Source organism: Mandrillus leucophaeus, unplaced genomic scaffold, assembly GCF_000951045.1.
Source record: "Mandrillus leucophaeus isolate KB7577 unplaced genomic scaffold, Mleu.le_1.0 Scaffold1260, whole genome shotgun sequence".
Classification (NCBI taxonomy): Eukaryota; Metazoa; Chordata; class Mammalia; order Primates; family Cercopithecidae; genus Mandrillus; species Mandrillus leucophaeus.
The window spans coordinates 186,730-200,681 of record NW_012100988.1 but is presented as its reverse complement, the minus strand read 5'-3'; the positions used below and the strand labels follow the sequence as shown (position 1 = coordinate 200,681).

Below are 13,952 nucleotides of genomic sequence, written 5' to 3'. Positions count from 1 at the left end.
TTTTTTATTTTAGCCCTCTTCCATAATTATGAAGAAGCCATGCCTAGACCTTCCCACAAGGCCATGATAAGCCATATGAGAGTCAGCTGACCTCCCCAGATATGTGAATACACAGCCAAGATTATCTAAACAGCCCAATAGAACCAAGACTGACTGGAGATGTATGTGAGCTGGCAAAGATCAGCCAAAACCAGGCCCAGATCCTCTGAGCCCTGCAAGCTCATGAGCCAAGTAAGTGCTTATTGTTAGATGCCACTAAGGTTTTGAGGTCTTTCATGCATTATTGCATAATTAACAACTTATATAGCATTTTCCTTTCAAAATTTATCAGCCAGTAAATTTCTCATCTTTGGGAAACATGTTATACATTTAAGGCCCCATTTTTTCCCCAGCATTGTATGAATTCCAAGTTTCTTTTCATAGAGATGGTATGCTGGAAAACTGTCAAAATAAGGATTGTTTCTTCCTTATTTTAAGGACAACAGACCTGGATTATAAAAGTAAAGGCAAGAAGAACCTCCTATTAAGATGTGGGATATTACATTTACACAGTTGACTGTAATGTTTAATCTGTAGACAACTGGGAAAAGATTTATAAAATGTAGTAAATTAGTCTTACCTGAGCTGCTATAAAGTTTGCCAAAAAATAATTTCCATTTTCATAGGTATCTGCAAACGAGGAAAAGAAAAGAATAAACAACTACTAACTGCTTCAATTGCAGCAAGTAATCTTGAGCATGGTCAGAAAATATCTCTGTGGGGTCACAGTTACTGATGATTGTCACCTCTCTGAGGAGTACTGAAGATAGTGACTAAGAGACTATTTCACTGCATGTTAGTGTGGGGATGTGCAAACAGAAATGGGTACCTTGCTGGGGAGGTCAGAAGATTATAAATGCAAGAGACTCTGGGTTGAACTAAGGTTAGATTAGCTGAAGTGTGGAGACTACTGTTTGGTTATTCTGTACGAGACAGCAAGCATGTAGTCATAGGAGTTCACATAGCTATGATGTTAAAGACTATGATGATAAAGCAGAGGCAGGTGGTTAGGAATTTAGGCTCCCAAGTCAGGTAGACATGTATTGAAATCCCAACTCTTGTACTTAATAGTTGTGCAACCTCAGACAAGTTACTTAACATTTTATTATCTATTGAATGGAGATAATAGTACCCACTTAATGGCAGTAAGGCACATAACATTCTTCTTGTGCAGAATAAGTACTTAAAATTGATTGCTCACTGTCATCGAAGTCATCATAATCAATCTTCACCTTCACCATTCTTCTCTCCCTACCCTTAGCTCATCCTCCCACAGTGCTCCAGATTCCAAGCACTTCTGCCTCTGTAGAATTTACTCCATCAGTTCTTCCCTATACCTTCTCTGCTTTTTCAAGCTACATTTATGCTCCAGAGTACTTTGTTCTGGTAACACTTTTACTTAATTCTATTTATATCAAGCTACTACCACGTCTCCTTTTTATTACCATACATCTTAAAAAGGTAGCCTTTGCTGGGTTGGGCACGGTGGCTCACGCCTGTAATCCCAGCACTTTGAGAGGCCAAGGCAGGCAGATCATGAGGTCAGGAGATCAAGACCATCCCGGCCAACATGGTGAAACCCCATCTCTACTAAAAATACAAAAACAAAATTAGCCAGGTGTAGTGGTGGGCGCCTGTAGTCCCAGCTACTCGGGATGCTGATGTGGGAGAATGGCATGAACCCAGGAGGCGGAACTTGCAGAGAGCCAAGATTGTGCCACTGCACTCCAGCCTGGGAGACAGAGCGAGACTCCATCTCAAAAAATAAAAACAAATAAAAATAAATGAATAAATAAATGTAGCCTTTGCTTGTTATGTCTGTGTACCCAACTCATAATTCAATCTTACATCTCCTAAACTCCAGCTCCTGTGTTTCCTTTTTCCATGGAATCTGACCCTTTCTAAGTCACCAGTGACATAGTATATAAAATCTAAATATCTCCTAATATTGTTCAGGATTTTTAGGTCACTTTGACCACACACCTCTCCTTTGAAATACTCCTTCCTTTATATCTTCTTCCCACATGGTTCCTATAACTCCTTGTTTCTTAAAAGTCAGTTTCACTTCATGTTCTGTTCTTGGCCCTTCTCAACATTCCAACTCTTGTCAGTATTCCAACATATTCTCTTCCAAACCAACTCACTCTCTAAGTATTCTAAATTACCTCCACTTTTATGGAAGCAATTATACAACCCATATTTTAAAATTTAGTCTTGGCTAGAAAATGTAACCTGGGCAAACACTACAATCTTTTCTAGCAGTTAATAAAAACTTGTAAAGAATAGGATTCTGTCAACATGTTTTTTTAAGATTATCCTTGAACTAGCCATTATATCACCTTATGTGAGGAAAAGTTAAATAAATGGTTCCAAGTCTGTTAACAGAACATTTAAGTTACACTTACACTTACACTGTATCTTAGTAGTTTAAATTTGAATTTTTAAGCCTGTCTGATTTTTAAAAGCGATAAAAATTCCTTAAAAATTTAAAAGTTTGAAAGTTTCAGGTACTATTAACTTTTAACCTTAAGACTAAAATATACTGTAACAGAAAGTTAAAATTTTGTAGGAAATGGCTTTATTTGTTTACATTTTCGAAACATATTGCTCATAGAGGGTTGATTTTGCATACTAATTGTGATGTTATTAACCTGCAATGACATCACTCATCTAGTTCTAATCAGTTAAACCTGTATCGAAGGACTTTCTATGTTCTCTTAAAACATTGATCCTCAACCAGCAGTAAATTTGCCTCTCTGGGGACATTTTACAATATTTAGAGATCATGTAGTTATCTCGAAGATAACTTTGCTTTTGACATCAAGTGGGGAGAGTGCAGAGATGCTGCTAAACAGCTGTAATAATCAGCCCAGCCACCATCACAAAATAATTATTTAGCCCAAAACGTCAATATTGCTGAGGTTGCGAAAACCTGCTTTAAAATAAGGCCCATTTTTGAAAATGAACAAAATTGAAGAACTCATGCTTCCTGATTTTAAAACGTACTACAAATCTACTGTAATCAAGACAATGCAGTGCTGACATAAGAATAGACATGTAGATTAATACAATAGAACTGAAAATTCAGAAATAAATCCTCACAGTAATGGTCTATTTATTTTTAACAAAAATTCCAAAATAATTCAATGAGAAAATAATAGTCTTTTCACAAATGGTTCTGGGAAAATTGGAATCCACACACAAAAGAAAGAAGTTAGACCCCTGTCTTACACCATATACAAAAATTAACTCAAAAAGAACCAAAGAGTTAAATGTAAGAGCTAAAATTATAAAACTCTTAGAAGAAAACCTAGTAGCAAATCCTTGGGACTTTGTAATGGGCAATGGTTTCTTAGTTATAACACCAAAAGCACATTAAACAAATGGAAAAAAATAGATAAATTAGACTTCATCAAAATTTAAAAGTTTATGCCTCAAAAGAGGCACCTGCTAAACGAGAGAAAATATTTGAAAATCATGCATCAGATGAGGGACTTTTATCTAAATTCTATAAAGACTGTTTATGATTCAATAATAAAGACACTTTAATTTTACAATGTGAAAAGCATATGAAAAATCATTTCTCTGTAGAAAATGTACACATGGATAATAGGTACATGTAAAGATGTTCAACAACATTAGTTATCAGGGCAATATAAATTAATCAAAACCACAATAAACTACAGCTTTTCACCCACTAGAATGACTATAATCAAAAAGATAGATAATAAATGTTGATAAGGAAGAAGATAAATCAGAACCCTCATACACTGCTGATTGGGATGTAAAATGGTGCTGCCTCTATAGAAAACAGCTGGATGTTTCATCAACAGTTAAACACAGAGTTACCATATAAGCCAGAAATTTCACTCCCAGGTATGTATAGTACACAAGAGAGGTTTTAAAAGTGTGTCTATTCAAGAACTTACACTCAGATGTTCATAGCAGCATTATTTATAATTGCCAAAAAGTGGAAACAATCCAAATGTGCATCAATTGATGAATGGATATACACCAAGTACTTGTCATGATCTGACAACATAAAATAGTCTGCAGTCCCATTGGCAAGAATGTCACTGAGGTACCAAAGTGTTGAATGTCTCATTATGGGCACTGACTCCTTTTATTATCATTCCTTCCCCACCTAGCAAACCCTTGATTAAACGTTCATCTTTCACAAAGGCTTAATTTGAGAAAAAAAAATGTACTTTCCCAAGAGACAAGAATATTAAAGTGCATTTAATAAATACAGTTCTTAAATTTAAAAATTGGCACTATAGTATATTATGCCCCTATAAGGCTCAAGTCCTGCCACAGCTTTGAAATCCAGGATGGCTGGTCAACCTCCTCTTTTTGACTTTTGGGTGCCTTATTGTCTTATTATCTTACTAACCACACTAATTTTATGTTATTTACTTATTTATTTTCATTTTGTTTTCGTAAGTTAGACATGCTAATTTTAATGTAAAGTATCTCATATTAAATGTTTAGAATAGAGTTTTATTTACTTTACATATAAATGACACATTTTATTCAGAACTCATGTGCCAGGAATGTTTTATGTATGTTAAATCATTTTATCCTCATAAAATGACAACATAGGTGTATGTTGTAGATAATAAAGAAGAAATGGAGACAACAAAATGAAAGTAATTTTCCAGAAGACATACAACCAGAAAGTTACTGAGATGCTATTCAAACCTAGATCTATTTAATTTCAGAATACCACATGCCTCTCCTAGAGTTTCTTATCAGATTATGTTAAAAAGAAAGTCCAAAGACTAAACTGAGCTTTGAAGAGAGAAGTTGTTTAATTCCTTCATATGTTTTCTTTAGCAAGTTTTCACCCATAAATGGATAATAAAACCATTTGAAAAATATCTCTCATATATCATATTAGGTGAATATAGGATTATAATATATTATCCATAAACTGTTAGGAGAAATTTAAAATATTATTTAAAATACCATCAAAAACTTAAAATACTTAGGACATACTTAACAAAATACGTACAAGATTCATACACCGAAAATTATAAAACATTGCTAAGAGTAATTAAAGAAGATCTAAGTAAATGGTAATTATATAGAGATAGATAGGTAGATAAGTAGGTAAGTAGATGAGAGAAAGAGATAGAGGAAAAAAAGAGATGACAAATATTCAAAAATTGGTCTTAAGAATAAAAGCAATCCCAGTCAAAATTCTAGAAGGTGGTCTTGTTGTTAAAAATTGATAAGTTGATTTAAAAACCTGTGTGAAATACAAAAGAGCTAAAATAACCAAAGAAAAAGAAGAACATGAGGAATATTTTCTTCTAGGATTTATATAGTTTGAGTTCTTACATTTAAATCTTTAATCCGTCTCTAGTTAATTTTTTTATACAGTGAAAGGTAAGGGTTCAGTTTCATTCTTCTGCACATGGCTAGCCAGTTGTCCCAGCACCATTTATTGAATACAGAGTCTTTCTCCACTGCTTGTTTTTGTCAACTTTGTCAAACATCAGATGGTTGTAGTTATGTGGCTTTACTTCTGGATTTTCTATACTGTTCTATTGCTATGTGTCTGTTTTTATAACAGTACTATGCATGCTGTTTTGGTTACTGTAGCCTTCTAGTATAGCTTGATGTTGAGTAGTGTGATACCTCTGTCTTTGTTTCTTTTGCTTAGGATGGCTTTGGCTATTTGGGCTCTTTTTCTGGTTCCATAGGAGTTTTCAAATAGTTTTTTTCTAATTCTGTGAAAAACGATGTTGCTAGTTTGATAAGAATAGTGTTGAATCTGTATATTGCTTTGATTTCGAATCCATGAGCATGGAATGTTTCTTTCCATTTATTTGTGTCTTGTCTGATTTCTCGACATTGGTCTTAGCAAAAAATTTTGGCTAAGTCCCCAAAAGCAATTACAACAAAAACAAAAATTGACAGGTTGAACTTAATTAAACTAAAGAGCTTCTTCACAGTGAAAAAAGCTATCAACAGAGTAGACAACCTACAGAATAGGAGAGAGTATTCACAAGCTATGCATCCAACAAAGGTCTAACCTCCAGATTCTATAAGAAACTTAAATCAAGAAGCAAAAGTCAAATAACCCCATTGAAAAACAGCCAAAAGACATGAACAGACATTTCTCTAAAGAAGACATGTAAGTGGCAAATAAACATGAAAAAAAATGCTTATCATCACCAATCATTAGAGAAATGCAAATCAAACCCTCTATTATTAAAAAGTCAAATAATAACATATGCTAGCAAGGCTGCAGAGAAAAGGAAATGCTTAAACACTGTTGGAGGAAATGTAAATTAGTTTAGCCACTGAGGAAAGTAGTCTGGAGATCTATCAAAGAAATTAAAACAGGACTACCATTCAACCCAGCAATCTCATTACTTGGTATGTACCCAAAGGAAAATAAATCATTCTACCAAAAGGACCCATGCCCTCTTATGTTCCTCGCAGCACTAGTCAATTGCAAAGACATGGAATCAACACAGGTGCCTATCAACAAAGGATTGGATAAAGAAAAAGTGGTACATATACACCATGGAACACTACACAGCCATAAAAAGAATGAAATCATGTCCTATGCAGCAGCATGGATGTAGCTGGAGGTCACAACCTTAAGAAAATTAACACAGAAAAAGAAAACCAAATAATGCATTTTCTTACTTTTAAGTGGGAGCTAAACACTGAGTACACATGGACATAAAGACAAGAACAATAGACACTGCAGGCTATTAGAGTGGGTAACAAGGAAGGGGGGCATGAGTTGAAAAACTACCCATTAGTTACTATGCTCACTGCCTGGGTGACGTGATCCATACCCCAAACCTCAGCATCATACAATATGTCCATGTAACAATTCTGCACATGTACCTCCTGTATCTAAAATAAAAGTTGAAATTATAAAAATTTACCATTTTATATAAGGAACTTGAGCATCTGTGGAATTTGATATCCACAGGGGTCCTGGAACCAACTCCCTGTGGATACCCAAGGACAGCTGTACTTCTTTCTAGCCAGCTTCTCCCCACTCCTGATCCTTCCTTCCAGGACCTGGCAGCTACTGTTCTGCTTTCTGTCACTATAAATTAGATTTGTATTTTCTAGATTTTATGTGAATAGAATCATACAATATGTACTATTTTTTGTATTTTTAGCATCTTTAACTTAGCAAAATGCTTTTTACATTCATTCATGCTGTTGCATGTAAAAGGAATTAATTACTTTTTATTCCTAATAATAATCCATGGTGTCTTCCATGGTAATATTCCATGACTATTGACCAATGTACTTATTGATGAATATTTCAGTGGTTTCATTTTTTGACCATTAAAATGAATCTGACATTATTATTTGAATGTAAGTTATTTTGTGGTGTAATATTTGCATATAACTTATACACATCCTCCCGTGTACTTTAAATAATCTCCAGGGTACTTATAATACCTGATCCAATGTAAACATTATATAAATCATGGCATTCTGTATTGTTTACAAAATAATAACAAGAAAAATGTGTCTGTACATGGTCAGTATAGATGCAACTACTGTAGGCTAACTGCATTTTCAAACCACAGTTGGATGAATTCACAGGCTGACTATAAAAGGGGAACTTTTGGGGTTATAAAAATATTTCACATCTTTATTGTGGTAGTGGCTATACAACTGTACACATTTGTCAAAACTTCACTGTATTCTTAAAATGGATACATTTTATTTGTATAAATCACAACTCTTTTAAAGGTGATTAAAAGATACTAATATCACTTCCAGGAATCTACTCTATGGACATATTCTAAAATGGAAACAATGGTTAACACTCAAGGATGTTATTTATGGGCTGGGAACGGGGACTGACACCTGTAATCTCAGCACTTTGGGAGGCCGAGGCAGGTGAATCGCTTGAGGCCAAGAGTTCGAGACCAGCCTGGCCAACATGGCGAAACCCCATCTCTACTAAAAATACAAAAATTAGTGGGTGTTGTGCCACACACCTGAAATCCCAGCTACTCTGGGAGGCTGAGCCAGGAGAATCACTTGAATTAGGGAGGAGGAGGTTGCAGTGAGCTGAGATCACGCCACTGCAGCCTGAACGAAAGAGTGAGACTCAAAAAAAAAAAAAGAAAGAAAAAGAAAGAGAAAGGATGTTATTTATGACAATGAAAATCAAAACCATCCTGTATATACCCTCTCAATAGAATATGATCATCATAATGGTATTTATAAGAAGTAAATAATAACATTCACACATGTTTCTGTCATTATGTTGGAGGAAAATAAACAGGATTCACAAATTAAATATGCAGAACATTTTCAGCCATATTAAAAATTAAGCATTTTCTTAATATAAAAGCCAAAGTCAGTACAGTAAAAATATTAAAAGTGCTTGTATTTTTTTCTAATTTTCTATCTTTAACATGTGTTACAAAGAATATCTACTCCTTTAATGAGAATTTCTTATCTTTATAGTGAAGGAACCTAAAAGAGAAGGAATCTCTAGAAGTATTAGTAGTGAAAAACAAGCTATAATTTCAGAAAATGTGGTATGTTGCAAGATTAGAAGGTTCTGGTCCACAGTAATAAGTAGTGAAAAGTGAGAGTCAGCTGGTAACAGTGTGTCCATATTTCTATAGAAAAGTTGGAGTTATAGGGTGTTCTGATTATAATGACAAATCTCACTTATCTAGAGTAGAACTATCATATCCTACCTCTAGTGGGGAAAGGAAGCATACAAAGTAGTATTTCATTGATGTCAGTATCCTTTGAGCAATACTTAATTCCCAATTTACGAGTCACCAAGAAATTTTCTAACCTCTAAATGGCCTCCTGAGCAGGCCTATTTGTGAGGAACAGGGTGCCTGGTATAGATGGCTGACCCAAATAATAGAGTCATGTTAATTCATGAGAATGAATTAACCATCAGCGTGATATTTGCATCCACACTTTTTTTAAATCAAGAGTGAGACAGTTATACAGAGATAGATCATCCCTGACTGATTGCATAACAGCAAGTTCCTGGACCTACAAAGGTAGGGACTGTACCCCATCTATACTAACTATAGGATAATATAAATGAGCAGGCAAAAGTTGGAAAAATTCTCCAAATGTTATTGCCTTATTGACAATAGGCAGAGAGAGGTTTTCGGTTCATGCTAATTATATACTGAGCCTCTATGGTATGATTTTTCTCAGTGATGTTCAGGGACCCTGGAAAGTTTATACTCACCAATGCTTTGTCCATCATCCCAGAACACCTGGCCTTCAGCTTTCCCATTGTCATCCAAAGCAACAGTCAATCCCATAAAATTCTGTCGACTACCAAAAAAAAAAAGATGAGTTATTTTTCTCTACATTGTAGGTTATAAGAATAAAGAACGGACTGTGTTAAAACATTACTTATCTAGAAATAAAAGAAATGTATTAAATATGCATATAAAGTTCTAAAAACAGGTAAAATAGATAAAATACAGGACACCTAAAAGTTAATGGAAAACATTTAAAATTTAATAAAACATTTGATTTAGCTTCAAATTCCAAAAATCAAATATACAGACAAGTAATATAATGAATATTAATTTCATAGGAAGAAAATCCCTGAAAAGAGAATCCTCAGTAACTTCCAGGTTGCCACAGAATAAAATGCAAAGTAGTTGGCTTGCCATTCACCATCCCCCAGGATCTGATCCTAACCTGCTGGAGTTTTACTTATTTTATCGCTTCCTTTACCTGTGCTCCAGTTAAACTGGATAGTTTACTGTTCCCAAATCCAACCCATTTTTCACCTTCAGTGCTTTAATCTGACCAGGATCTCTCTTTCCCCTTTGTACATTCAAATCTCATTCATTATGCAAGATCCAGCTCAAAGCTCTCTTTCATTTAAACCATGCATTACACCACAAGGCTGAAAGTTAACTTTTCTCCTTTTGAGTTGTTAATGTTTTTATGTACCTTTCTTGATGTGACATGTTCTGTTTAATCAATGATTTTATAAATTTTTACATAGTATATGTGTAATTTATATATGTGTGTGTACACACACAACACACACAAACATATCTTTCCTCAGTTGACCAAAGTAGACCCAGGAATGAGCACTAAGTCCTTGGATAGGACAAGGACTCAATCCTACCTAGTCCTTGTTCGATCACAAGGCAAAGAGCTCATTAACATTCCCTATTCCTTTTTAATAGTGTGGAAAGAGAAACATTTTTCTGCCTTCAGGAAAATTTTTGCCTTTGATACAGCACTAGACAAAAAGTGTGTGTGTGTGTGTGTGTGTGTGTGTATTTTATATATATGTGTGTGTGTGTGTGTGTGTGTATATATATCTCCCTAAGACTAACTTTATGAACTCATCTTTTTCCAGGTCCCACTCAGAAAGCACTCACAGGATCTGACCAGTAAAGCTGTTTGGCAATTTAGTTTCTAATCCACATATGCCTGGTGAAGGTGGGACAGCCTCCTGTAAGGCTTCCTCCTTAGGGTATAGCAAGAGGCTGTGAGACACCACCTCTTCTCCTCACCTGGAGTGAGTGTTCATTGCAGGCTCTTGCCAGGGCAGGATGTAGCCTCCTCTGACATGAAGGTTGATGTGGTCAAGGGGAGCCTTCAGGATTTTCCTCTGACCTGTTGATTGGCTGCTAGTTCCCTAGAAAGGAGAATACAGGCAAAAAATGATGGGCGATAAATATATTAAATGAGAGCATGTTTAATTACAAGTCCTTCCTTTCCTGGCAAGCATGTTAGAAAGTCAGCAAAAGACTGCAAACCTAAAGAGAAAATCTCTATCTTTCATTTTTGCTTAAGATTGAAAATCTAGACTGCTTCTCCAGAAAAGTTGAGAGGCAAGGGCAAGGGTGAGGGGGGAGCATCAATGAGATATAGGTGCTCAGATTTCATCTATGCTCTTATACATGCTTTCATTTAAACAAGCCTAGGCTAAAAAGGTCAAAATTATTGCCTTAGAAAATATGTGCTTGGAAATAGAAGGCTCTATCGACCTCTCCACCTCTCCACCCTGCTGCACAGACCAAACTGGTTCTTCACAAATATATTAGTTCTTACCGTGCTATAGTCATACCAACGGGCTCTCGGAAAATAAGCAGAGATCTCAAATGTGCTCTGAAACATAAAATTGACATGTCATTATGAGTATTTCAATAAAAATGTTTCATTTTCATTTTCAAAACACTCTGTAGAATTAAGACAAAAAATGAAAATTGTATTAGTGATTGCAATAATTTGAGGGATTTTATTAAGAAAAATCCTGAAAAATTATTCCTCAAAACTACAGAAAAAAATGTATTTTTAAAAAGTATATGACAAAATTTTAAAATGAGAAATCAGTCAGTGTAGTAAAGGTTTCATTAACAGAGAGATCTTTTAAAAAAGAAGAAGATCTCCTGTAGACGTTCTAGAAAGGCATTCGCCTGAAAATAGTGCGCTGGACAAAACCAGATGATCTTTAAAATGCTTTTCCCATGATTTCAGATCATGTGATTGAAGGGTTTCTGATCTACAGTGAAGAACTCACAGTTTCCAACACAGGGCTGATTAAGATAGCAGGACCCAACATGAACTGACGGTCTATATCCCATGTTGTCCTGTCATCCGTAAACCTTAAAAAATAAACGGGGAAAATTCACCTATCCTCTTATGACTGCTACAGAGGATTATTTGCAAGACATGCCTAAACCTGCTGCTTGGGGAAAGAGACTGTACTCACTCATGGAGAAGGGGTCGGACAACAGTGCTGCCCTCAACGTGAGCTTTATGCATCAGAGTATAGAGATAAGGAAGCAGGGTGTATCTGGTCTCTAGGACTTTTCTGGATAACATCTCAAAGGTTGAATTCCAGGCCACAGGATCTTGTCTCTGTAGGGATAAAGGAGCATATAGTGGATCACCTTTTCTCCATTCCATCCCAGTGGCATCAGAAAAGAATCAATGGGCATTTATTCAATATGTAGATTACAAGCCACTTATCCCTTCATTCCTGGCCTACCCTTTCCCCCTTCTCTGTCACCCTACAAAATTAGAATTTCTTGCTTTCTCTTCTTTATCACTGATTCCTAAGTCCCTGGAATAGGTCCAGCTCTGGCCCTCTACATGTGTAGAGGGAGAGGTTTCTGTGTAGCACCAACATATCTTGGATGAGTTTGAGTAAAATACAAATTCAATATTCTTAAAAGCAAAGGGAGCTTCTTTTATTTTAGCCACATGGGGAACTATAAAAACTTTTCCTCGTGGGTGCTAATTCTCCAGGAGATGAGAAAGGGTATATTTCTAAAAATTACTGATAATTCCAGAGTTCTGAACTCTGTGGATTTTCCAAGAAATTAAGATTCTGGTGATGTTCTCTGATTTTTATCAGGAAATGAGTATAATACTCCTGGGGGTTAAAAAGAAGTTATGATTTGAGGGTACGCAACACATGGAGCACGAGCTGCTGCCTCACCCTTGTCCTGATGTTGTTGTGGTTTCTGGAAAATGGATAAAATGCCCCCAGCTGCATCCAGCGAACACACATCTCATATTCAGCATCTCCAAAGAACCCACAGATATCTGCTCCTGTCTGAAAAGATGCACAATGAGAGCATGAGGTGGGAATATCATGAGGCGCTGACTCACTAAAATCTGACTGGGCAATTAATAATGGTCTGAATGTGACTTACATAAGGTATTCCAAAGAGACTGAACTCCATCATGCCTGCAAGGAGAAGACACAGCTGTGTTAGATGAAGGAGAACTTTGGGAGGAGAGTGAAGCCTTGGCCTGATTTTTCCTTACCCCATTAGAAAGCCCTGGACCATTCATGATGAAAATATTAAAAGATGGGTGTAAATTAAAATCCATGCCCAGAGAGAACTCAGTTCTTGTTAATTTTACCACCCACCTAGATGATGATACAGACATAACCAGTGCTGCCGAACAGCACAAACTCCAGTGCCCTCCGTGCCAGCACAGGCCCCTGGGATTGAGCCCACACACCAATGATAGATTTCCCCAGCTGATCCCACGCAGCTGTATTGTCTCCCAGCCAGTGTCCTCCCCAGCGTCCAGAAGAGGGAAATGTGGAGCGGGTGATGACGACCCCTCGCTGTCCTGTCACCTCCTGCACAGCTCTGGTGGGAGGGGAACAAGGAGGTGAATTGAAGAAACGAATTCCTTTACAGAAAGTAACTGCAGCTTGGAGCATGAGGTGGTGAGGGTACTTTGGTCCGAGTCAGATAACTTCTTCCCAGAAAGAATCTGTTGTCTAAAAGCCATGCTAAAGATCCCAGCAAACTCCACAGCAAGACTAGAGGTATATCTGCACCTAGAATGTGTGTTTCATTTTTGAAAAATCTGATTAATTAACTATCTCCCTGGAGTGAGAGAAAGGGTTGGGAGTAAGGGGAAATATAGCTATTTATGGAACAATTCCTCTATCCTAGTATTATACTGGTCACTTTCCTATGTGGTGTCTCATAACATCATGAAAAGGTGTCTTTACACTCCTTTTACTGTTAAGAAGCTACGGTTCAGAGAAGTTAGAAAGGCATTCACCTGAAAATAGTGAGCTGGACAAAATAAGACTATCTTCAAAATGCTTATCAAAGGTCATTTAAAGAGTAAAGAGGGTCGGGTGTGGTGGCTCATGCCTATAATCCCAGCATTTTGGGAGGTCGAGGTGGGTGGATCGCTTGAGGTCAGGAGTTCAAGACCAGCCTGGCCAACATGGTGAAACCCTGTCCCTACTAAAAATACAAAACAAACAAACAAACAAACAAACAAACAAAATTAGCTGGGTGTGGTGTGCACACCTGTAATCCCAGCTACCCAGCAGGCTGAGGTAGGAGAATCATTTGAACCTGGGGATGTGGAGGTTACAGTGAGCCGAGATCATGCCACTGCCCTTCAGCCTAGGTGACAGA

The 13,952-nt window shown here is 36.5% G+C and overlaps 1 protein-coding gene across 1 annotated transcript in view; it reads right to left on the bottom strand.

The window, feature by feature from the left end:
* The window catches only part of MGAM2 (maltase-glucoamylase 2 (putative)), a 106,676-nt gene that overhangs the window by 13,171 nt on the left and 79,553 nt on the right, over window positions 1-13,952 (bottom strand). The window contains 9 exon segments of the mRNA XM_011972033.1: window positions 620-669; window positions 9,263-9,351; window positions 10,560-10,684; window positions 11,101-11,157; window positions 11,570-11,654; window positions 11,762-11,910; window positions 12,494-12,610; window positions 12,711-12,745; window positions 13,027-13,160. Of these exon segments, the coding sequence (XP_011827423.1) occupies window positions 620-669; window positions 9,263-9,351; window positions 10,560-10,684; window positions 11,101-11,157; window positions 11,570-11,654; window positions 11,762-11,910; window positions 12,494-12,610; window positions 12,711-12,745; window positions 13,027-13,160 (841 nt within the window).